At 36.1% G+C, this 27,111-nt stretch overlaps 4 protein-coding genes across 12 annotated transcripts in view; 1 reads left to right on the top strand and 3 right to left on the bottom strand.

Annotated features, from left to right (window-relative positions):
* Positions 1-27,111, bottom strand: part of LOC134753714 (uncharacterized) — a 242,851-nt gene that overhangs the window by 79,974 nt on the left and 135,766 nt on the right. The gene's annotated exons all lie outside the window — the stretch shown is intronic.
* Positions 1-27,111, top strand: part of LOC134754154 (coiled-coil domain-containing protein AGAP005037) — a 245,100-nt gene that overhangs the window by 95,170 nt on the left and 122,819 nt on the right. For all 9 annotated transcript variants that reach the window (XM_063690269.1, XM_063690268.1, XM_063690260.1 and 6 more), the window contains 2 exons: positions 8,733-8,886; positions 13,325-13,393. In XM_063690269.1, coding sequence (XP_063546339.1) covers positions 8,733-8,886; positions 13,325-13,393 — 223 coding nt within the window. The remainder of the gene's footprint in view (positions 1-8,732; positions 8,887-13,324; positions 13,394-27,111) is intronic.
* On the bottom strand, positions 471-3,443 carry LOC134754716 (uncharacterized). Its single transcript, XM_063691050.1, has 3 exons — positions 1,803-3,443; positions 1,504-1,657; positions 471-573 (listed from the first exon to the last, which is right to left on the bottom strand). The coding sequence occupies exons 1-3, from the start codon at positions 2,968-2,970 to the stop codon at positions 471-473; spliced, it is 1,425 nt and encodes a 474-aa protein (XP_063547120.1). The 5' UTR covers positions 2,971-3,443.
* Positions 15,796-27,111, bottom strand: part of LOC134754280 (uncharacterized) — a 28,285-nt gene continuing 16,969 nt past the window's right edge. The window contains exons 4-9 of the mRNA XM_063690503.1: positions 21,945-22,065; positions 20,327-20,420; positions 19,558-19,651; positions 16,952-17,596; positions 16,678-16,850; positions 15,796-16,007 (exon numbers count right to left, since the gene is read on the bottom strand). Coding sequence (XP_063546573.1) covers positions 15,834-16,007; positions 16,678-16,850; positions 16,952-17,596; positions 19,558-19,651; positions 20,327-20,420; positions 21,945-22,065 — 1,301 coding nt within the window. The 3' untranslated portion in view covers positions 15,796-15,833. The remainder of the gene's footprint in view (positions 16,008-16,677; positions 16,851-16,951; positions 17,597-19,557; positions 19,652-20,326; positions 20,421-21,944; positions 22,066-27,111) is intronic.

Raw genomic sequence — 27,111 nt, 5'->3', positions numbered from 1 at the left:
TATTCCAATCGCGTACTCTTTCCTGTCTAAAATATTCAAAATCTCGTTTATGTATTTATAGGCTGCTAAGGTAGTTGACCGTTTCTTTCGGAAACCGTGTTGTGAATCGATAAATATGTTATATTTTTCACAAAAAGAATACAGTCGCTTACACATTGCTTTTTCAAAAAATTTTGAAATTACGGGCAACAAAGCTATCGGGCGGTAGTTGTTTGGGTCGGTTTTTTGGTTCTTTTTATGGATGGGTTTTATTACAGCTTGTTTTAACGCATCGGGAAAGATACCCTCAAGAAACGACTGGTTTATAATATAAGTGAGTGGAGGGGTTAGTTCCACTGCACAGGCTTTTATTAATATTGAAGGTAGCACGTCGATGCCGTAGCTTGCTTTACTTTTTAAGCTTCGTATTAGGCCGTATATTTCGCTTTCCTCCGCAGGACGTAGAAACATTGTACTTTCTGTAGGTCGCATCACGGGTCGGCCGCGCGGCAGCGCGGCACATCTCGCGCGTCCGCTGCCGGCGGCGATCGCCCGGCAGTGGCAAACAGGTTATTAAATTCATTTGCGACTGATCTGGGATCGGAAGTTAGCTTGCTTTCGATAAGCAGTTGTATATTTTGTTTATATTGTTTACCTTTTTTATTCCGGCTTTGTTTTATTACTTGCCACATACATTTTATTTTATTAGATGATTTCTGCATTTTCCTAATGAATTGTATCTTTTTGGATTTTCGAATAATACTTTTTAAAAAATTTCCATAGGTTTTGTAATGATTCGCCAAAGTTTTATTTCTAGAGGACAGAACATGGATTCTCAACAATCTCTTATGCATACAAGATGTTTTGATACCTCGCGTTAGCCAAAGATTTGTCTGTAAAGGTTTTATCATTAGACGTTTTATTGGTATAGTTTTGTTTAGAATTTCTAGTAGCTTTTTGATTAGTGAATTATAGTTTTCATTTACAGATTTATTTAGAGAAATAGAATTGTTCCAATTTACCTGCGTTAATTCTGACCTAAATGATTCGATGTTTTTTTTGCTATAAATTCGCTTTGATTGGTACCAAATGTTTGTTTTATAGTTTTTGTTTAAGGGTTGTTGTTGTTCTAAAGTAATAGTAGTACAACTATGATCGGGTAAACCTAGTTCAGTCACTGAGGTCGTGAATTGTTCGGTAAAGTTTGTAAAGATGAGGTCCAAACAAGTTGAGCTATCCTTATTTACTCGCGTGGGTTCGGTGATATTTTGCTTAAAATTATATTCAATCATTAAATCCAACAGGTTCATTGTATGTCTAGTTTTTTTTAGGACGTTAGTATTGAAGTCACCGCCGATTATTATTTTTTTATTGTTAAATTTGGTTTGAAGATATTCTAAAATTTGTTTTAACTGGGTATAAAAAATGTCACTCTCTCTATTATTCCAGTATTTTAATACAACTAATAAAAGGTTCGAATCTGTAAGTTCAATCGCACACGTTTCTATGATATATTCTACCGACATGTCCATTATTTCTTTACGTTCAATGTAGTTCACGGCATCGTTGATTAATATGGCAACGCCGCCTCCATTGTAGTTTTCTCGGTGGAATGCTGCTGCCAAGTGGTAGTTTTCAAAGTGCATGAGCTCTGCCTTCGCTTGGGTGAGCCAGGTCTCTGACATACAAAAAGCTAATAGTGGTTCGTGTAGATCTTCAAGAAACACTTGTAACACATTTCGTTTATTAAATAAACTTTGCATGTTTTGGAATTTAATTATTTCAAATTTTGCGAAAGGAATCATTGGTGCGGTTGCACGCACGGTCTTCATTCTCTTCGTCAGTGAGTTTTATATTTAAGTTTCCATGACTGGGCGCGGTGGGTGTAGAGGGGGGGAGCTGGCATTTAATTGGCGTTGTTACAGGATCAGCTGTATTTTGAGTGTTGTCTTGCAGATAGTTTGTCTGAATTTGTTCTCGGCCATCAATAAATAACTTGTTATTTCTAATAATCGAAAATTTTCCGCTTTCACGCGCTTTCAGCATTATTTTTCTTAGTTGTTTTCGCACTTCTTGTTCCTTTTGGTCTAGGTGAACGGAGACACTAATTCCCGAGTTTTTAAAACAGTAACGGTTGTCTAAAATATATTTTGCCATTCTCGAACTTATTAATTCTATGGCAAGAGGACGTCGGGGGCCTCTTTTGCCAATTCTTCGTAAGTCTTCGACATAGGGGTTAATATTGATTCCTAGTATGTCGTAAAATAGATATGCGACACGGTCGTACAGGTCCTCCTGCGTTTCATAGCGATATTCATCTAGACCGTACAATACAATCACCTTTTTATTATTGGTTTTCTGAGTAGTCGAGGTCACTTCTCCCGAGTTAGCTATCCGGTGCTCCAATTTTTGTATGTCGTCCTTTAATCTGTCATTTTCTGATTGCAAATAAGTGATTCGTTCATTTACATTGTTGATTTCGGTATTATGACTTTCTAGTTCAGACCTTATTTCGGTGAGGTTTTGGGTGATCTCGCTTTTAAATTGAGTTACCGCATTAAATATTTGTGTTTTTATTATGTCCTTCAAATAAATGATTAGGGACATATTATTCTCTGTTAATTTGATGTCTAACTGTTTACCAATGCTAGATAAAGTAATTGGTTCGTTTTCTGATTTTTTGTACGGTGGCTGCTCAGTACTAAGTGTGTTAAGTACGTTGACGGCGGCCGCGGCCTCCGGCCGGTCATCGTAATCTTCTATCGACATAGTTGTCTCATTCAGTTTCGCGCACGGTGTGTTTACATTACGCCTGAGAGTTATCTTTGAGCATTCAAAACAGCACCAAATGCGGTTTACTTCGTTGTTTCTTGCCATAAATTGAGCTGTAGTCATATTCACGCATGTGTAATGGTAGCATTCCTTGCATACTACGCATCTCAGTGTGTCCATCCTCCTAATCGTAAGTTGACATTGTTTACAGATGTTCATTATGCGACATGTACGAAAGTTGCACAACGTAGAATATCAGTTGACCGATCGATGTCCCGAAGATTCACGAAGTATGGGGTCACTGAACTTTATCGGCGCGGGCGGTTATTCGCACGGTATAATTGCGGTAGTTTTAGATTTTGTTCAAACTTAACACTGTGATTTCTCCATAAGTATGCACGTATTCCGAGAACTTCTTTCACTAACACGTATCACATTTAATCCCGGTCATTTCAATATAGGTAACTTGTCTATTAGCACACGTTATGCATTTTTTTAAAGCGATTTTCTTAAGAGCACTCTTACTAAGGTGTTCACAGTAGCGCGCGCGCATTTGGACCAATATATTCTTTATTCAAATAGTCCTAGCAACAAGCACTTTTAAATTGTCAAGTTTTAAATATTACCTTAATCTAAATATCAGAGCAATTTATTGATGCAGTTATTATTATCGCGCACAGTATCGCACAGAAACTCGCCACTCCTCCGCGCGTTATCGCTGCTCAATGCACTCCTGACATCAGCACCAGAGTAGAGATAGGTAGTGAGTAAATAGTCAAGAGTAAATACCGAGTAAATACTCAGTATTTACTCAATTTACCCGTATTTACTCGTTTATACCCAATTTGGTGGGTATAAACTATTTAGAGTGCTGACACTGCTGACAGGGTATAGAAATCTGAAATAAAGGTGTATTTTGTACTGGATTTAGTAGTCCAATTAGTAAAAAATATATTTTAAGAGGGGCGTTCCATACATGTAACTAAGTGTCACAATAAAAAAATCTGAAACCACCAACGTGTGGCACATCATTAAATTGGTCTTATAAAAATAACTTCAATGTTATTATGCACTTTTTTCGATAAATTTAATACTTTTGGGAAAAAACCGTTTCCAAAGGCCAAAATAATATTCATATCCCTCTATAACTTTTGGAACAGTTTAATAAAATATGAAAAAATATCGGGAAAATAGACCCTAGAAAACACTTTGAGAAAAAAACCTTTAAACATGATCGGTCGGCTCATTTTTGAGTTTTCATTAAAAAACTCTTCATAAAAGGACGTAAGTGCCGCGTAAACACGTAATTTGGCGTGTACGGGGATTCAGGATTCCAAAAGGCGGACCTGTGGATTCTATTCCAGTCCTCAGTCACTTATTTTAATGGGAGAGTGGAACCCAGCCTGGAACGACGCTTTCTAAGCAGCAGTTGACCGCAACTAGATGGGTAGTTAGTAAAAACCCACTAAATATTTACCTAAAATACCCGTATTTGCCGTATACCGTAACTATATATTTAGTGTGGTTAAAATATGATTTTCACATCACCTATTCGAAAAGGGAACTTTTCTTCCCTGCTAGGAGGGATCAAAGTGGCACTTTTCTGTTCAAGGACATTTTGTTGCCAGTATGAAATATTGACACAAAGACATATGAGATTAGTATGCATATAATCGATTACAATTTCTTTATAATCGATTACGTGCATACAATTTTTCTAACTTAAATAATATTTTGTTGTAATTGTAAACAATAAATGTAATTAGCGTATTTCAAATTAATTAAAAGCATATTTAAATTAAGTAAATTAATTAATTAGCGTAATATTTACAAAGAAACGTGAAAAAACATTAGTTTAATTATTTTATTTTATTTTGACATTTTAGGTCTCCTTAAACGCAGCCATACGCAATTTAAAAAGTTTATATTTGAAAAGTTATGTACAAATATTTCACAAAGCATAATTATGCGGTTCTGTATTGTGTATAAGTTTGTAAATACTTAGTTTAAAGCAATAACTTTATAATAATAAATATAAGTGATATCAGTCTTCATAGTGTTCTTCCGAAGATTTGGTTCAAAGGGGTAAGAGCTTACATTGTTACCAGAAAAATCTACAAAAATAATGTACTTGATTTTCATTGTATCATTTTAGGTGTTTGCTGCTGTCTTTGAAAAGATATTAGGTACATAATTATGAGCTGTAGGTACTTTTAATTTGTCTGAGAATATCGATACGGACAAAGTGCCAGAAGTATGTACCTATACTAAGGTCGTGTATACATATTTTGGCACTTTGTCCGTATCGATCTTAGCTTAAAATAATAATGTTTTGAAACCTAATATATGTATGTAATTTCCTCATAGGTGATGTGAAAAGCAGTATGTGTCACATGGTAGTAAAATTATTTTCACCTTGGGCGTTAACACTTGAATCCCTCACTACGCTCAGGATTCTATGTTAGAATCCTTCGCTTCGTTTAGGATTCAATTGTACGCCCTCGCCGTAAATATGTCATTTTGCTCCCTTGTGACACAATCTACTATTTATTGTAGTCGTTAGTTTCCGGGCTGGCCCTTTCGGTCAACTCTTTGTCTATTGTGAGTAAAACCGCACGTGCTACTACCTGCAAAAAAAAGAATCGCTAACTTTGACCTCGTATACTATACGGCTATACTATGTGTAGTCGTTAATTTTCAAGCTGGCCCTTGCAGCTAACTCATTGTCTATTGTAAGTAAAACCGCACGTGCTACCCTCTCAATAAAAAACGGTTAGGTCAATTTAACCGGTTATTGAATTACAATTTCTATGGAACTTGCAATAAGATTCAAAATGAACTACGGAAAAATTTGAAAGCGAGGCTGTGTGGGGTCCCTCTACGGTTACTGAGTTTCGGCGAGTCGAACGCTACAGAACCAGTCTAAAATATGTCAACGAGGTGCGTAACTAAGGCGCGTTATCCGATATAAAATGTATATATATCGGAGAGCGCACTTACACTGGTTTTTGAGCGTTGGCCTAGGGGGTCATCCATAGATTACATCACACGAATTTAGTGATTTCACATTTGGCAATCCCGTTCCCCCTCGTGTGACTTCACATATTTGACAATTTTGTTTTCAACGAAATTAGCAAATTGAGTGAAATATAGTTATTTTAATAAAAATATTTTAAATAATAGGAATATTAGAAATTTTATGACACGAAACCGATACGATATGTCGTTTTAAAAACTAGCTTATTTAGTTGTATCGCGAATACAAACAATCAAAACAATTTTCGACTACAAGTGAAGTTAAAGTGACGTCAAAAAGTTTGTAACTCCTCTCCCCCGTGTCACAACATGTCACATTTTCTAGACCCCCTCCCTCCCCTAAACGTGGAACGTAATTAATAGTTTTCCATTGTAATTGGCACGTATTTAACCGGTCAACTAATTAATCGAATTTGGGTAGTTAAAAAAAATATAAATGGGTACTTTTTTTTTATTAGCCTACTTTGGTGTCCCACTGCTGGGCAAAGGTCTCCCCTCGTTTTTTCCATTCGACCCTGTCATCGGTATTACCTAGAAGTGACCACGACCCTCAGTGATGAGTAAACCGATGCAAGGAGGAGGAGGAGGAGACCACATTTTAAAAAGAAAACGGCTATATATTTGAGGCTCATATAAATTATTGGCGCTAAAATATTATACAAACTATATCATTATATGCCCAATGAAAGTTCGTGTTTAATATTTTAGATTCCCGAATATTGATAAGCCAATAGCGTACTTGACTGTATTTAAAATTAATTATTTTACACTATGCATGAAATAAAGCACCAGAAGATTAATAGAGAAACGTACACAGCAGTTATTTTTAGACACAATTTCTATTTTAAAGCCCGTATAAAACTATAAAGAGTAGGTAATTTGACTGTGACGTCACATGCTAGTGTTTCATTTAAATTCCATAGCAGCAAAATCGTTTTGATAGTTCGAAAAAAGAAACTGATTTGACTAGTAGTCAAATACCCTATTAGAATTATATGCCAATGACCGAACCCGAACCCGAACCTTTTTTTGCAGGTGCAGTTTTACTTACAATAGACAAAGAGTTAGCCGTAAGAACTAATACATACTATCCGCGCTATCTGGTAAGAGCTATAATATTGTAAAGTATTTTCGTCGCAGTTTTATTTTAATAAACAACTGGTTAAAAACTGTATAATATGTGAATCAGCTTGCAACATGCACTTATCTAGAACGCAAGTAATTAAGTAACTTTGAAAGTAATTACTAATTAAGTACCTTCTTATTTAAAACAAAATTGTTAACTATACTTTATCACGTCTATATCCGCTAAATTCCAAATGGCCTCTCACTGATAATCACCTTTTTGCCAAAAACTAAGCGTAATAAGCTTCTTATAACATAAATATCATTAATACACGTTAACACAATTAAATAAAAACCAATTTAGTACTTAAATCTCACCAAAATATTGAAATTTTGTTAATAATCGTTTTTACTCACCAAAATGAGTAAATACTAGTATTTACTGTATGTTTTGAGTAAATACCGAGTAAATACTCGGTATTTACTCACCCCTACCCATCTCTACCAGAGTGCGACTTGTTTGCGTGGAGATGGGCGAATGTGTGCCAGGAGTGTCTGAGGTTTTGTGAGATGAAGGATGATAGGCTTTCCAGCACTTGCATTTGACTTAATATGACTATCTGTATTTTACTTTATATATATTTTGTATTTGTAATTTGTATACCTGTAACTAGTTTAATTATTCGGTGTATTGGCCTATGCTGTGATGCCGTGTAAATATATTTAAATAAATAATAAATAATAAATTATTCTTAAAAACATTGAATTATTATAGATATGTCAAACTTAATAATAAGAATTCACAAAAGGATCGTCAAACACCAAAAATTGTATAAAAAATACTAGTCTAGAAACTTTCTAGAATAAAAATCTAAATGTCAAAAAATACGGATTACCCTAATATAGGTCTTCATTGAATTATCAATTTCATCATTATTAACACAATAATAAATAATTAATTATTTTCAATCACAATCCCACGGTGTGCTTTATATGCTTTAGAGATAAGTTTGCGTTTAACATATTTTTTAAATTTATTAACAGATAATTCAGTGATGATATTTGGAAGTTTATTATAAAATCTTACACAGTTACCCATGAATGATAGCTTATGCTTATTTCTAGTATTAATGTTATGTATGTCACAGTTTTTCTTAAAACTAACAATGTTTTTATGTACATACAGAATATTCTCATAAATATATTGACAGTGCACTGTCATTATGTCAATTTCCTTAAATTTATCTCTAAGTGAGTCTCTATGGTTCATTTTATATATTGCTCGAATAGCCCTCTTCTGCAGAACAAAAATGGTATTTATCTCTGAAGCACCACCCCACAGTAAAATACCATATGACATAACGCTATGGAAGTAACTAAAATATACTAATCGAGCTGTTTTCACATCAGTTAACTGACGGATTTTGCTCACTGCAAAAGCTGCATAACTCAGTCTATTCGAAAGAGTATCAATATGGGGACACCATTGGAGTTTAGAATCTAAAGTTATACCAAGAAAAACTGTACTATCAACCAATTCCAATTCCTCGTCCTTCACAATGACACTTGTTTACACAAGCCTTACGTTGCTACTAGTGACAAACTTAATACATTTAGTATTTTTCTCATTTAGCAATAAGTTATTACATTGAACCAATTTACTACTTCTGAAATAGCATCGTTTACATCACTGTAAGCTTGTTGCTGTCGTTTGACTTTGAAAATAAGTGAGGTATCGTCTGCAAACAATACTATATCATGGTGGGTCTTTACAAGGTATGGCAGGTCATTAATGTAGATAAGGAACAGGAACGGCCCTATTAATCTGTGCTAGTCATATAAAATATCGAATGAAAATTAGCTTCGTCATAATATTATAGAGCTCACCTACGCGACATCCGTGATCGCTCGGTGCTGCGGCTGTTCGAGGCGACCGACATGGGCGGCGGCGTGTTCCCGGGCGCCGTCGGCGTCGGCTCGCTAGCCATGCCGCCGGGCGCCGCCACCTGCTCCGGCCCTCCTAGTTGGGAGCAGGTAACCACTTTCCTTCTTCCTACACGAAAATCTTTGATCAACGTTTGATATTCATATTTGTAACTTTCATAGGAGGTCATATCGAATAGCGACCAAAAGATGGCATGATTTCGCACAACTTGCGGAGTTTCACGATTTCTTCTAAAATCCAAGCAATTCCATGCATGTATGTATATTGACGCAAATAATAAAAAATATATATTTAAAAATGTGTTAGAACTGCACAATATTGCAATTTCATGCATTCACGCACACTAACGTACCAAAAGTCAGTAGATTCGCAATATTACAGTAAAGTAACCTAAATAGAGGGCACAGCTAATGGAATATTTTTTTGTTGTAATTTTTTTTATTATTTGCGACATTTGCAAGTCACTGAAAACCAAGTGATATTTTGAGACGTTTATTGTTATGTGCTTGTGCAGTGGCACCAACAACATCTGTTTTGAATAAATTTTATCTAGTAACTATAGTTGATCAAGCAAACCTTGTAAGTAGAAAAAGGCGGCAAATTTAAAAAAATGTAGGCGCGTAGGATTATCGCCCCTAGGAAAATAAGAATTTCGCGCCTTTTTTTTACTGACAAGATTTGCTTGACCAACTATAGGTATCATTCTGGGTTTAAATCACGACAAAAAATATTATTTCATTACTAAAATTATTATTTCATTTTCGACTCAAATTTCTATTTCATTTTTAGAGTTCCGTACCCCAAAAGGAAAAAAAACGGAACCTTTATAGGATCACTCGTCTGCCTGTCCGTCTGTCACAGCCTATTTTCTCCGAAACTACTGGACCAATTAAGTTAAAATTTGGTATACATATGTAAGTTTGTGACCCCAAGACGGACATGTAACGTAAACAATTGAATTTTAAACATAGGGGCCACTTTTGGGGGGTAAATGAGGAAATTAAAAAATAAAGTTTATCAAACTATACTGTGTTACATATTACATATCAAATGAAAGAGCTCATTGTGAGAATCTCAAAATATATATTTTTTTATAATTTTAGGATGAACAGTTTAGAAGTTGATCAAGAAAATAGGCAAAAATTACCATTCCCCTCTATATCTCCAAACCTACTGGGTCTACAATCAAACATCAAACATTTATTCAGCAAATAGGCCACAGGGGCATTTTTACATGTCAATTTTTACAAGCACTAAAATTAACCAAAAATTACAAAAAACAATTACAATTATATGGAAAATAAAAAGGCAAGAAATTAAATCAGACAAACAGACAAGAACCGAATGAAGTGTCTCACGTTAATGCCACTCAAAAGTAAAGTTACATAGGTACTTATAACGTAACATGAAGCCCGTGTAAACTTAAACAGACAGGTCTCCACAGACAGCACCCGTTCACGAGTATGACGCGTATCTTAGCCATCGTCTCCCTCAACCTTCATTCGGGAAAGTGGCGACCCGATCAATGACGCCACCGTAAGCAAAGACTTTTAATATGTAAAGTAAATTAATTCAGTGAGATACAACATTTGTGATCGTATATTACATTAAAAACGGCATAGCGCCACATAATCACAACATAATTCGTAAGAAGTATGCCTACCTATAAATTACTAAATTACAAATTTTAAAATTACAATTTTGAAAAAAATACACATAATAGTTCTTTACTTATAGATGACAGAAAAACCTATAAGAAATATGCAGTCAAGCGTGAGTCGTACTTAATTACTTAGTTTTTGAGTCGACCCCTAAGGGGTTTTTAAAGACATTTCACTCACGTTTCACATAAAAAATACATTGTTTAAATTGTGAGTCCGACTCGCGCTTGGCCGGTTTTAAATTGATATAATGCATTTTATGGCAAGTGTGCATAGTGTGCAAAGTATGTCACTACTACTACTACTATGAATCCCGAGATAAAAGACTGACACTTGCACATGCCCACGCACAATAATCCACGGTTTCATACATTTGCGAAAAAATCACAATAATTAGAAATACGTACGAATTACACCTACGGTTAAGAATTTTGTTTTAAACTTTTTTTTTATACCACGTCGGTGGCAATCAAGTATTACGGCCCGCCTGATGGTAATCAGTTACCGTAGCCTATGGACGCCTGCAACACCGGAGGTATTATACGCGCGTTGCCGACCCTTTAAAAACCTGTACACCCCTTTTTTGAAGAACCCCATACTGTAGCTCCTCGGTAAAACCTCGGCAGGGAGCTCATTCCACAGCCGAAGCGTACGCGGGAGGAAATTCCTCTTAAACCGCACAGTACGCGACCATTTAGGTGCTAGGGTGTGAGGATGAACACCCTGCCGATGGCGAGCGGTGCGGTGATAGAAAGCGGCCGTGGGCATCATGTCAAACAATTCTTCAGAGCACAGCCCATTGTACAAGCGATAGAACACACACAAGGAGGCGAAGTCTCTCCTTAGACTTAAAGGTTCAATACCACTTGTGAGTTCGGGATCGTCGACGATTCGTACAGCGCGCCTTTGGACTGAGTTGAAGGGTCCAAGCTGGCATCCAGGTGCTCCTGCCCAAAGGTGACAGCAGTACTCCATATGGGGTCTGACTTGCGATTTATATAGCAGCAGTCTTTGCCCCGGAGTAAAGTATCGCCTCGCTTTATTGAGCACACCGAGTTTTGGATGCCAGATCAGCCTTCCCTTCCAGGTGGCTACGGAATTGGACGTCACTGGAGATGTCAACACCGAGGATCCCAATACTCCCTGACATGGTAAAAGCTGTGCCTTCGAACTGTGGGACCACAGTGAATGGGGTTTTCTTAGCCGTAAACGCGCAAACTTGTGTCTTAGTGGGGTTAAATCGGACTAAATTGTCCCGGCCCCAAACCGAAACTCTGGATAGAGTGCCTTCAATATCCGACACAAGCTTTTCACGACTCTCCAGCACCACGGAACGAGGGATGTTGGCACGGCCTGCGTAATAGGCATCCCCAGTACTGTCGTCTGCATAGCAATGAATGTCGTCGATAGACAACATGTCATTGATGTGCAGCAAAAACAGCGTTGGGGATAGCACAGAGCCTTAGCACAGAACTTAAATGATATTGTCAATCACAGGCACACATATCGTTGAGCGATGATAAATACATTTTATAAAAAAACACACACACACACACACACACACACACACACACACACACACACACAGTTGCAGGTTTCGACTATACCCACTCTTTGATGTGTACGTATGTAATTATGTAAGTGATGCAGTCAGTCAAATACTTTTTTCTTAATAATATAAATCAATTTCTATAATTTTTAATGATAGAGCAGACATATTACCCAAATATCAGGGATTGAAGAAAACTCGTAAGGCAGAATGTCTATTTCAATGTACACTCCGTTTCAAAATAATTAGAAAATTTAATACGTATATATGTATATATGTGTACACAGTATATACAGTAGCGGCATAAAATCCATCATACTGCTATTTTTTGCAGGCATCGAAAATTCATGGAATTAGTATTGTATCATCATCACGACCATAAATATATATACATAGGTACATTCTTCTGATGTGGCAACGTGGGCAACCACATTTAGCACAATGCGGATTGGGAACTTCACACACCCCAATTAATGTATGTTATAAAACTTCAAAATATTGTATTTCTTATTTAAAAAACAATCAATATCGAATTTACTAACAATAAAACCTAGATGGATCGATTTATAATTTAAATCGCATCATTACCTACTTTACAATTTAGTACCCACCGGGCTACCGCGAAATACTCGGGAATACTAATTATTTTCAAGATGAACCCTAGCTTAATCGAACTGTCGTTTTCGTACGCCCCTATATTGTAAATTTCATCGAAATAGCTGGAGCCGTTTTTGAGAAATTACTATTAAATATGAAAATGTGTCTGAAAAATATGATAGATTATTTGCCGCTATACTGTATGTATTTTTAATAGCCTATTTGAGTGTCCCACTGCTGGGCAAAGGCCTCTGCCTTGGCTCTCCAAAGCTCCCGATTTCGTGCTTCCTCCGGCCAGTTATTTAGGAAGGTGTCAAAGTCGTCTCGCCATCTCCTCCTGGGCCTAACACGTCCACACTTCTCTAACGGCATCCACTGGGGCTATGTTAGCCCATCTAACCGGATGCATGAATCAATGCTAGAATCTCATATTACCGAAACTCACATTTACTAAACAACAAAGTTCAAATTTATAATCGGATAATTGTGTATGTTTACGAGGATAGGAGAAATGAGAAATAAAAAATATATAGGTATAGGGACATTCTTACACATATTGACTAAGTCCCACGGTAAGCTCAATTAGGCTTGTGGTGTGGAGAAAATGTGTCAAGAAAGTTGTATGAAATTCGCACAAGCAGATCCACCTTTAATCTTGTTATCAATTTGTTAACAAGTATATTATTTTTATCTTTAGTAAAATGTTATTTTTATCTTTAGGACCAAAGCTACTTCAGCGAGCCTGAGATAGACTCGGAGTACCACCACCAACATGTGCATAAGACTAAGGTAAGTTGACCAGTTATCTCTTGCCTATTCTGTCGGCCAGTCAATCATTGTTTTCCATATATTTCGTAATGAATTTTAACCACATACTAACAAATTTTTAATATCTTTGGAAGATTATTATGTTTGTACCTACTATATAAAAAATTTTTGGCGTTGTAAACTTAGGTATTTTATGAAATCTATAACTCAGAATTATGTTACAGCAGTTTTTGGCTGGTTATCGTAAAGCTCTCAAATACATTGGTTTTTTTTAAGTTGCTAGTGCTAGCCTTCCTTCGAGAACAGATTTTCTTTTACTTTCATCTTAATTATACTTACTCGTGCCCTAAAACTAAGTTAGTAGGTAAAGCGTTTTAAAACTTGGAATGAGATTAGGTATATCGAAAACTAAACTTTACAGAATCCGGAGCCCCACTCCTGTCTAGTTAGGTAAAACCTGATTCTGTAGGAAAGTACGGGGTATAATAAAAACTACATTTTTATTTTATTATTTACTGTAAAATAATAAGTAACAAGGTATAAGTACACGTTTTAGACTAATTACATATAAGTAGGTACTTGTCATATTTGTAAACGCTTATTACTAAAATAAATTAAATTAAATGACTTGCTAATGGCAAGTTTTGGTTGACTGAAGTAACATCTGAATTAAATATTGGGGTGCCGGAGTCATTAATAAAATAATAAGAGGTTTTATGCTGCATGCTTTTGTATGGGCACGTAAAAATAGGTACATTTTAGTAGAAATACTATAAATATTGGGTAGACAATTGCGACAGTGTCTGTTTCAAATGAAATTGAATACTTATGTGTAGCTATTTTAGCAGTCGTCAGCAAAGAGCTTTAAAAAACCGGCCAAGAGCATGTTCCGTAGTTACCCGTCCAAGGCCAAGGGCTCCGTAGTTACCCGTCCATCAGAGACAGTAGACATTGAATGGGTGCTATTAGTATCATGTACATAACAAGCAAAAGGGTGTGCCTTCACAGCGCTTAGTACGTATTTTTACTTTGAAAGGAAGGCTTTTTGCGATAACTCTAAAACGGCTTAACTGATCATTTTCGCTATAGTTTTCATTGAATGTCTTTATTATGCTTTAATTTCACGATTCTAACGACACCTCACACCAGAGGGTTAATATAGCGACAAAAAAACTAAAAATTACGTGTAGGAAAGGTACCCTAAAAAGTTTTTTTTTAGATTTTTTTTTACTGATTCGTTCGTTTGATTGATTTATATACAGAGCGTCGAATAAAAGGACGACCATGAATTTTAACATTTTTAATTCAAAATTAATCAATTTAATTTATCAAATGCTCAAAATGAGTCCCATTCTGTTGAATACAAAGTCGCTCTCTTTTAATTATTTTACATCAAATGTTAAAATTCATGGTCGTCCTTTTATTTCTGACACTATGTTATTTAGAAAAAATAATCCTTATGATGAAGCCATTCTATCAGTATGATAAAGCTACAGGTAATTTTTTTTCTCGTGTAGCGGGTTCGATTCCCGGTTCAAGCATATAATTATTTAAAAATCTATGAATGCAGTTTAAATTGTTTTTTTAAATTAAAATAATATCTTCTTTCAGTAAAATGTTCCATCTACAATATTCAGGATACTTTCCCTCCATGTGGCATAGCCGTGGGACGCCCTGTATATCCATGCCAAATTACAGCTTTCTAGAACTAACGATCACGGAGCAAAGCCTCAGACAGACAGACAGATGGACATGGCGAAATTATAAGGGTTCCTAGTTGACTAGGGCACATTTAGTGATAATGATTTTTTTTTTTTTTTTATTATAAACTGATCGGCGATTGGCCCTAGTCACACCTGATGGAAAGTGAAGACAGGGCCTAAGATGGAGCTCACCGGTTCAGTAACAGCCTATTCACTCTTGTTTTAAAGAGACCGAGGTCATATTGATCAGGGAATACAGATGGCGGGAGCGCATTCCATTCCTTAGCCGTCCGTACCAAAAAGGTAATTACATATTTCAGCTTGATATTCAATCTACTTACAAAGAATGAGGAAATTTCATTTATAAAGTAGGCAACTAGTTTGTCGAGGGATTGGCATTGTATTAAATATGATACATATGATTTTCCGAAACTGTCTAGTATAGTCTAGTCATAGTCTAGTATGGTCCCAAAACACACAACAAACACAAAACACAACCACTACAAAACACTAAAAAAATATTAAAATTTAAAATATTTAAAGCCTTGCCAAGATAAGGGTCCCATGTTGCTAAAAGCACTGTCCGGATAGGATTAAAGTCGGTTGCCCAATTTTTATTTTATAATTATATATTATAAGTAATATTCATATGGCGGCTCGTAACGTACAGTCAGGCTGTCAGTAGGTACAGTATTAGGTAAATAGGTACTGAGTTGATTGTTGTTACTTCGTCAGGATCGTGTACTTGTGAAATGTGTTTAAAAGGCTCTGCATATAGGCAGACCTTTGTAATAGTGGGCACCGCTGTGTAGTTTCTTGGGCGTGGACCTCCAGGAGAGTACTAGCGCTTTCTTGAAGGGTTCGGCCGCGCAGCCGCTGCACACCTGCATCACCGCCTTCACCTCGGCCTCCGCGGGTTCTCGCTCATCCACCTACAAACAATACTCATTATAGTCATTATATTAAATGATTTGCAATGTGATCGCAATGTGCTGTTACGTTCGTTCAGTATTTGAACTTAGTATTTGAATCCAGTAACAGACCTTTGGTCTAATATATCGCTCGGTATATTTTTGCCACCTTCTAGATGAAACCCTGAGAATTCCAGGAATGCTTTGAGATAAATTACGTACAAAAATTTGCATCATTATTCTAAAATAAGTGATTTACAAAATAATGAAGGCATTCGATACTGTACTCTTGCATTGCAAAATGCCTCCGCGCCTTGTCGGTAGTGAGTGGTAATACTGGTAATTCTGCACGGTGAAGACAATTAATTGCGTGATTGTCAAAAAATATTTGTTCCAAAGGTATGTTGTCTATGAATTTATTAATCGGCACAAGATCGACAGAAGTGGAAGCATACAGCGAGTACAAAAGGGCAAGCCTTCGAAGAGCAGAGGGGAGTTAAACAACAATTTTGTCGGAGCGGTGCTGACCTGCAGTGAGTGTGGCCGTAGATACATTCACTGCAAACATAGAATACGTCAGCCACCAGAGAACTCGCGATCGTCGCGATTTATTTATTAGCACGGCCGTAAATATATTCCGAGAGGAACTTCCTAGCTTTTCAATTAATTATAAGACATTTCGAACACTAACCGTCTCCTTTTGAACATTTTGAATTGGGAGGTTCCCAACGACACCAGCGAGTCCGCTCAGCAACGACTGCTGGAACGTGGTGTCATCGTCATCGGCTATGTTCGGACTAAGCAGCGCATCGTCTACGATAGACCCGTCCGACAATGCGACCAGCCCACGTTTGTCTTTTTTTCCTGTAATATTTCCAATGTAGTTACGCATTTTCTAAACGGATATTACTAAATGGTTACTAGACGCATGAGACACACGTACATTAAGAGAATAAAATGTTTACCTGTAGAGGGTTGCCCCAATTCTTTTTCTGGATTATCTCTTTTATTTCGTTTCTTAGAATCTCGTTTGTACAAACTATGCGACGATGTCTCATCAATGTATTGCACATTTGCTGGGTTAAGTAACGAGCCAGATAACATAACTGTTGATGACTTCGATGGACCCAAAGGCTGCCTTAGTGAAAATCTATTGTTGTGGCCAATAGAGGAGGACACTGGTACATCTACTAAAGAAATTTGAGGTATGGAGTTGGGTGAAGGCTGTCCTGATGGATTTTGATGAACACTGTTGAGAAGCTGTTCAGAGACAATTCTGTTGCTCAGTTGTCCATTGATATATCCCTGCTGAAGATGCAAACCGTTGGGCAGTTGAACGGGAATCATCTGCTGCTGCGGCTGGGGGCCGGCAAGGTTGAGGTCGGGAGCGCGTTGCAGCTGCCCACCGATGAAGAAGTTCCCGTTGCCCAGCGGAGTAGCTTCTGGCGGCGGCGGCTCCGTGGCCGCTTCCGTGGAGGCCTCCAGCGGGGTACCGTCGTGCTTGAAGTGATGAGCGTGGTGGTGCTTGTGGTCTTTGTGGGCTTTACCCGCCGTCAAGGCAACATGATACAGTTGGAGCATAGTTACTTCTCCCATAAGGCCAGCTTGCTCTAAAATTATTTAAAAGGTGGTTTTGATACATATCGTGAAATGCTAAAATGTCAGCCATTACAGTATAGCTAGAAATAATAATATTTTTTCCCTTGTCTGCCATTAACCTCGTACATATTTTTTCCCCTCACTAGCTCGGAAAGCCGTCTATTATCCTTTAAAACAAGCGGGGAAAAACGCATTTTATCCACTAGTGGGGAAAGTAATTTGACCTTGGATGGAGCGTGTTTAAGTAGCTTGACAGATAACAAAACGTAAAACGCTCATGATAATGGTTTGTTCGATATTAATTATCATTAAATAAATGGTTTGAGAATCTAATAAAAAATACCAAATTTAGCTTTATTTAATAATTTTAAGTCATAAACATTAAAATTCCATAAGAAACGTTAGATTTTTTGTAATGATGTTAAATATAATTCTGAACGCACAAGTTGAGTCGATGCAATTTCAAAACGCATCGTTGACATTTCATACGTCAGAACAGAAATGTCAACATTGTCAACAAAATTTTTACTGTTCTTCTCACCGACTCACGTAAAAATCAGAATTTCTAGTGTTTTCTGTTATAATATCGTAAAAAAATTAGTGATTCCAGTGATGAAGATGATCTAACGCCTGTGGATGTTGCACTTTCCTCGCTATAGTCAGGGGAAAAGTTTTGTGTTACACACGGGTGCAAATGTATTTTACTTCTCGTGTGTTGAAACACTCGCTACGCTCAGGATTCTATTTTAGAACCACTCGCTTCGCTCGTGGTTCAACTATAGAATGCTTTCGCTTGCTCATGTTTAAATTCCACACTCGCGGGTAAAATACAACTTTGCACCCTTGTATAACAAATAACTATTATTACAGCTCTACCACTTAGGGTCGGTAAAATTTTAATGTATGGAAAATTTCATAGTTCTGCTGAGTGATGTTGATCATTCTGTCAAGTTAGTGTGGTTTGTGCAATTGGCCCTTAATGGAGCTGATTAATAAGGTATTTGCGCGATGTGCTTTTAGTTTAACGTACAGTCAGCAGCAGAATGGTGGAGGAAGTAGTGGGTCAGGTATTAAAAGTTTGAATTAACGTTCATTTTCAAAAGCTTGGTTTTAAGGCGTTTAAATTCATGTATAAATATTCTACACCTCTACGGCTACCATCAGTTTGGCACTGACATAAACGCCAGCGTGAACGTAACTTACTTTCTATGCATCTCGCTCGTACTGACATATTAGTGTGAGCGAGATGTATATAAAGTAAATTACGTAGACGTTAGAGTATATGTCAGTTTTGACACTGTCAGTGACTCATGGTACGGTAACTGTCTGTAGTATAAAAATTCGTGTAACAAACTGGGATACTATTGTCCTCTACCCTCTACATGACGAGAACGAGACGAGACAGAATATCAGAAAGAAACAGTTAATCCACCCAAAAGCACACTCCCTTATTCTCTTAACAATAAAGTTGTTTTTAGATCATTCGGAATACCTCGCCCGCTTACTTTTGCTGCTGACTATGCTATGCAAATTAAAGCTTAGAAGGAGCATACCACGGGCTGTCCCGTACAAAAGCATTTTATTTCCTGTGTTGCGACTTTTTTTTCGGCGTTTAGAGCAGATGATTATTTTTCTGTGCATATTTTTTACCATTTGTCACAGAAAAGGAAACCTGCAAATCCTGAGAAAATTCGCGTTCGTACGGGATAACGGTACTTAGACAATTTCGTGGAATGCTCCAGAAGTGGAATAATAATTAGATGTTGACACGTTGAATTTTACATATAACATATACAAAATGAGCAATTTATCACAATCCCATATAGAAATTTGATCTTCAAAACAAACCTAATCGACTGATATCAGCAATAAAAACTAGTCAACTACCCTATTAAACCTTCAACCACACCGTATTCAACCAAACCGTTGGAGTTATGTAAACGGTACCTAAACTGGTGCTCAAGATACTTACTAATAGTGGGCTCGAGACCATCTTTGCTGTATAAAAGACTCTGTTCTTGACCAGTAACAGCTATACCGCCTCCTTTTATTATGTGACCCACCAACTGAAATTTATAATTTTTAGTTAGACAACGTAAGCATATTTCGTACACCAGGCTATCTTCACTTTTTCGATTAAACATTGCGTTAGCGGAAAATTATCTAATATCCTTAACACCTTTATTAAATCATTTTACGGTTTAGACACTTGTTTTAGTCACTCGCGCGACATGTTTCGGAGAGAGAGACTAAAACAAGTGAGTCTAAACCGTAAAATGATTTAATGTTAGTATGTCTCACAACAGTTTAAATTCGATCCTTAACACCATTCGTAAACTTTATCGCAGCTTAACCTTTCGTATGCTCCTGTCAAAAAACTGCTATTTAAATAGCAATCTCGACAACTTCATGTTTAAGTTGAATATATATGGATCTGCTCCTAAGCATACCCATATATAAGGTTATTACGGCTTACCAATAGCCAAGACCCAAGTATCCTTCATTCCAGATAACATTATTCTTTAGTAGATTCTAAATATTTTTTTGTAAATACGTAATATCTTTATGTAGAGTATTTTTCTACAATAATATATTTTTCCCTAAAAGTTATCACATAAAATTGGTATTTTAAACCCCATATTCGGTTTAACTGACCTATTTAAGACACCACACACTATGAGGTATAGCAAAAATATACTCGTAGTTATATAATTGCAATGACGTTTAATAATAACATATACCCTGTTGTGGAATCCTCTGCCCACTCGCTCTGCGTTCACCCAAATTTGCCATTCACCAGTTTTTCCATTCCAAGATTGACAAGAATGATACCACCTATAAAAACGACAAACACATAATTATCTTTTATTCTAACAGGTTTTAAAACAACCAGCTTGATAGAAAAGCCAATAGCACAACACAATATCATTTATTCGGTCCGGTATCATCCATCAATTGTGAGTGTTAATATTACGTGACTGGCACATTGACAATTACGATTGACCGCTTACAACCCGGATTGAAATGTTTGTCAACCGTAGTGACGTTATATGTATTAGGAGATTGGTTATATATAGAGAGAGATGTCCATGATTGACTGTATTCAAATATATTTTTCAGGGTCAAATATTTGATTTAAAAAGGAAAGCAGGTCAGGTACCCATTCCCAGAAAAAAGCCTCTAAATGGCTTAGTCGTATATCGAATAGCCCCAATGATTGGATTTCCCTTTGAATTGCTTGCTTACCCGTTCATTTGACTTAGCTCTAGGAAGAGGTTTCCCTTTCAGAGATACCGCTAAAATGAAAGGGTATCCCGATTCTAATTAAAAAAAATATGACACCTGTGCTGTCAACACGCTAGACACCCAGTCTATACCCAGTCCTTCACTTTAAACTTCGATTCTATTTTTACGAAGAGAAAGTTTAAAATGGCATAAGCGTTTTAATTTATAATCGATACCCCTTCAAGAGGTTAGCGCTTGAGAACGGGTATTCAGTTTACCCGTATTATGAAGCGCTTAAAAAGCCAACTGAAAGTGTTTTAGTTAGCAACGGCTTTGGTAAGCAAAGCCTTAAAAAATAGTCTAATGACATGATTCCCGAAGGTCAAATGCTCCGAAGAGAAAGTAGTAAAGTGTTAAATAGAACTAATTCACTGTACCTTGTGCACCTAATACACGTCTAAGTACATAAGCAAACTTGCAAAATCGCATTACCTTGACAGCTGTCACAAATTTAGACGTACATACATATTTATTACCTAATTTCGCAAACTTACCTAACAAGACGAGAAAGAAAATATCGTCAACTTAAAAGGTCGGAAGGTCAGAACTTGCAGACCCTAAACCGTTATCAAATGTTTGATGTGGATAGTCATTGTAATGATATATCATTATGATAATTCAAATGATAAATGATTTACCCCTTCTCAATCACAAAGTTGGCTAACGTAAAATATTATACATATCTAATCTAGCACAGTGTTTAATCCGACTTCCTTTGAACATACATTAAATTTGGTATTCGCATGTAATGTAAGACGTGACAGCTATCCTGTACGGCTACCATCAGTGTGGCACTGACATAAACGCCATCGAGAACGTTATTTACTTTCTATGCATCTCGCTCGCACTAATATGTTTATGTCAGTGCCAAACTGATGGTAGCCGTACTGATAAGAAAACGTTTAACGTCCTATGTGTAACATTTAACTGTTAAATTACATTAATAAATTGCTTCACTTTGCATTTGTTAATACTAATCAAATCAAGCAGCGTGAAGTGTTGTTGCATTAATCTTACGAGTCATCATAACTACTCACATCCCGTTGGGTAAAGTGTGGATATAATTAAACTCACGTGTTAAGTTTTAGAGGATAATTGAGCCTGAAGAATGTCTGTCCGTGGACTGCCATGCTGAAGTAGCTAGCTTCGACGGTGTTCGATATCCAAGCCGAAATCTCTTTAGGGCTATCTCCAACTATAAAATAGATCAATATCACGCTTAATAATTACTGAAGCTCATCTCTCATCTGGGTCATACAAGATATTATACGAGTAACTAGATCCACGTCTCTTTTATGGACATATGTACCAAAGATAATTTTCAAAAATTGCAAAGTTCCCATGAAATCTTCTCGGTATTTTCTCTGCACGTTTATTGCCAGTTACCTTCTTACACTTAGTTTGACTTAACTATATGACACTTGAAATAGACGCCAATGAGTGACATAAATCTTAAATAAAACAGTCGTCAACAGGTGGTTAACAGTTAAGAATCCCTAATCTGAACGGGAGTTTTTTTAAGTGGAAACTTGCATGAGAATTTTTATATCACTTTCCAAAAAATTTGGAAATTTTGAGTATGTTCTGCATCTTGCACATTGCTACTTAAAGATAAGGACTATATAGCCTTATTTCTGGTTCAACCCGTCCTTTTCTATTAACCTGTGCGATAAGAAACATTATATACTTACTTATGTTTTTGAGATTATATGTGGCTTTTCATAACAAAAGGGTCCTTATACTTCAAGTGCAATAAGGTCGTTTTTATCTGAAATTCCAACAGAAATTTTGATGGAATGGTCCTTATTGTACATGAAGCATAAGGACCCTTCTGAGGTGGAAAGCCAAAGCCCAAATCTTAAATACTTAAATCGTATTGTATAATTGTATCCTTGTATTTTTATTTGTTTTGTAGTTCGCAGTGCCTTAGTAGTAATACTGTAATGCTGTGTAACTAATTTGAATAATAAAATAAAATAAATAAATAAAATATAGCTATTTATGCAACAAGTGCGGAAATCATCTTTACAATGCATGTGCTCGAAAAGTGCGTTTCCTACGGAGCCATATCATGCGGAAAGTACTACTTTTCCGCACTAGTGCTTTTTGTTTTTAATTTTTTAATAATTTAACTTATCTGCCATTATATGTTTTTTTTATTTACTCGCACAATGCATAGTAAAACATTGTATGATACACGTGCGTAAAGATGATTGAAATGATGAAATCATACACTTTCCGCACTTGTTGCATAAATAGCTATTACGCACGTGTATCATACAATGTTTTACTATGCATTGTGCGAGTAAGTAAAAAAACATATCATGGTAAATAAGTTTAATTATTAAAAAATTGAAAACAAAAAGCACTAGTGCGGAAAGTAGTACCATATGTACTGTAAAAAAAAAATTGAAAACAAAAAGCACTAGTGCGGAAAAGTGTAGTACTTTCCGCATGATATGGCTCCGTAGAAAACGCACTTTTCGAGCACATGCATTGTAAAATAATTATAGGTATTATGTTATTAATAAAATATAAAAAGAAAGGCCGTATTAAAACACGTTTTGACTTGCTAGTCTGATATTCTGTCAGGTCATAACATAATGATAATGCACTTGTGTGCGTGGAATGCTGAGGTTTCGCAAACGTGCGTGTCTCGTAAGTGCAGGTAATCGCACCAGCAGGCGACGCTCTCCGCGGGCACGGGCAGCCAATGGCCATTATCGATACGTTTAGTCAAACACATCGGAATTTCAATACGTAACGTTACTGCATATTTAAGAGATGGGTGACAGATTATCGTAAGATAATTAAGATTATTATTAAGATTTACTTCTTGCATATGATGAAATATAAATATAAAATAGATACGCGCATAAATAACTGACGAAATAACACATAGGACTAGGACATGATGCAGACTACTCAGAGACTACCCTCTCAACCAATGAATACTATTAGTTAAGTAGTTAGTTTTTGTGCACTGTTTTTTTAATTAATGTTTAGTTAAACTTATAAACTTTCATATTTCAGTAAAAACAACCTTAGTGTATGATGCGATCTCATTGGCCGAAAGACCGAGTCACGTGGTTGTGTTTGTTAACGTTCTCTTAAATACATACTTACCTACAAGAAATTATAGTAGGTTTATTATTAGTCTTAGTTTACTTTTATTATTGAAAAAAATTCCTACTCGTAAGTAGATTTTTTTAGCTTTCAAGATACATTGTTTGAACTTCTGCCATGTCGAGCAAAACAAAGAGGCACGGCCGTACCATCGTTTTCTCGAAGTCCTGTAATTTTATGCTGGCTAAAGCTTGGCTAGAACCCTGAATTTTCAGTGACATATAGGGCATCATATGGCTTAGATATATTCCCAATAACATTTAATTTGAACTTGTAGTTTAAGAATTATTGCACGTCAAAGTTCCTTAGTTTTGTCACTGACATACTCACTCACTCACGATCATCATAATTCTAAGGTACTTACTTCTAAGAGAGACACAAGCTTCAAATTTTAAACATAAGTCGTTCTTAACTTATTAAGCCATAAAAAACCGGAAATATTGCAATATCTGTAACGTTTTTAGATTTAAGAACTGCATAAGTAAGTTAGTAGTCCCATATAAATACTTATATGCTTTACAAAATTACTTCTGCAGTTACTACAAATAGCGGGTAAAGACCTAAGACCTAAGATGTACGATGTGAGTAGTGTTGTGCCGGCAGTAAATTACCATTTTATCCAGTAACGTTACCAATAACCGGTAAATACGATTTTTGTGGGTTATGGCATATTTATACTTTTAATTATGGTATTACTTTCGTTAATTACTAATAGAAATCGGAATTTTATCTTTACCTCTCTTGTTATTACGTATTTAATTATATTACGATACTTTTGAGACAAATATGCTATGACAAAACTATAGTGGCTCTGTGAGCTGTGTACCTCGCGATTAATTTCACAAGTTAAAAATAAATTGGCCAAGCCCGCAGTCATAACTGCGGTAGCAAGTGTCCCGTGCGTAGGTAATTCATCTAATATCGTACGCATCGTTATGACGGATAAAATGTTAGGCATATCTCAAACACTATGAAATGCAGGGCCTTATTAGCTATAAAGCTTTAATCATTGCTGAAAGGTATTTCGAACAGGTTTTAAGACGATAGTCGACGACTGAGTAATAACGACGTATTGGGTGTAATAGAGCTATTAAGGTAAATTCAAAAAAATCCCCTAATCAAGCGATACCAATACAGTGAAAGCATTATTTTAGACACCTATGATTATGACTTCCCACTGCCGTTTACTCCTATAATCATTACACCTTATAAAACAAAGTCCCCCCGCGTCTGTCTGTTTGTGTGTATATACTTATGTTCGCGATAAACTCAAACACTACTGAACGGATTTTCATGCGGTTTTTACTTGACAGCAAAGATAGATATAACTTCGTAATAGATGGATACAGTCTAAGGAAAAAACGTGCCTCGAAAATCAAGAAAATTTGATTCTCGTTCAGAGGGCGCTACTAGTTTTGGCCTACAGTCGTATAGATGGCGTTGACGGTTTCGTTTGTTATTTAACAATTTTAACGCATATCAGTGAAAGAACATGGGTCAAAATCATCAAAATAATTAATGCAAATAAAAAAAATCATTTATCTATATTTAAATACATTTTATCGTATTTTTACAAATCTTCAATTTTAGTTATAAAGTGTGTCGACAGATGGCAGTGAATTTACTGGGGTTACAAAATTTACTATGACAGTACTGCTCTAGTATAAGTTACTCTATGCTTGACAGTAATTTGACTAATCAGATAGTGAACTGTCATCGTACTTAATGCAAAGGGATATTGTGTATATTGTTTCAACGAATTAGATACTCTCTTAAATATTAAATGACTTTGTTATCTCTATACGTCTTACTAACTCTATGTGCTTTATTGTGTAAAAAAACAAAACGACAGTGAAGAACGGAATTCTTGATTAAAAAATTGGTTAGAAAGCCCGTTCGAAATTAAAGCTTATTTGCATTATAACAAGGTTGTATTTTGTAGATATTTTTTCTCTCATGCGTTTAGTAGACTATTACAAAGAAATAACCCACAAAAAAAAGCAAGTTAAATTAAACTTTGTGTCAAACACATAAGTCATTAATTTCAATGACAAAGTTTTAAGTAAAGATCTTTCTCGCTAAAACGACTTCCTAATATGAAATGCCAGTCTAAGAAGCTGATCCAAGCTAGTAACTTAACCTAAGTAACCAAAGATCAGTCTGCAGTTAAAAAACTAATAAAGATAAGGTTAACCTGATAATTTTCCCGCCGTGTCCATACTCGATTTAGTTGGTTACTGGCTGGTAAGCTGCCTGTTAGCAATAGTTTTTGCGAAAATTCCCAGGACAGAGGAGAATCTTTTTGAATGAAAACTTGCAACTTTAAATGCTATTTGATCGAAACTACTGCAGTCTAAAATGAAGTCAAAATCAGTCCATCGACTCAATTTTTTGTAAGCTTTCTAATGGTACCCCACTCGATTCTTACAAATAAAAAAAAACAGGTTACCCCTCTCAACCCCCTAAATTACCCCCTAAAATAAGAAATAAGCGGTTTTGACTTATTTACAATATTAGTGTTGGTAATTGCTATAACTGTTTAAAATTTTAGGTATGTATGTCAAACGGTCTCTGAGAAAAACGCATTTAACTGATTTGCAAGACCGAAGTGATCCCATAAGTGTTCCGTTTGTGAAAACAAAGTTTTGCACGGAACACTAAAAATGACAAAATTAAAAATGCATGCATTGTTGAGTCATTTTCACAGCGAACTCACAATGGTCTTTTGTTCCATAGACGCTACGGGCACTTAAGTCCTTTATGCCAATTTCTAGCATTTTTAACATATTTCAAAAAACGAAAGGACAGAAAAATTCAATCTAACTAGCGAACTTGTTCGAAAAATTTTACGAAAATCAATTAAGAAATGCGACCTCTAGAGAAAAACATCCGGACATCCGTTTCGCTTGAGCAAAAATGCTTTCGTATGTCTGGATGTTTTCCTCTACAAGACGCATTTTTAACCGATTATCGTGATTTTTTTGTCGTTCCGTTTTTTGGAACATGTTCAAACTTCAAAGAAGTAGAAATTGGCATAAAAGACTTGTGCCAATAGCGTCTATGGAACCTAGGACCATTGTGAGTTCGCTGTGACAATAACTCAACTAAGTAAGGA

Source organism: Cydia strobilella, chromosome Z (assembly GCF_947568885.1).
Source record: "Cydia strobilella chromosome Z, ilCydStro3.1, whole genome shotgun sequence".
Lineage (NCBI taxonomy): Eukaryota > Metazoa > Arthropoda > Insecta > Lepidoptera > Tortricidae > Cydia > Cydia strobilella.
Note: the sequence above shows the minus strand (reverse complement) of the source record. Positions and strands in the feature narration are given on the sequence as shown.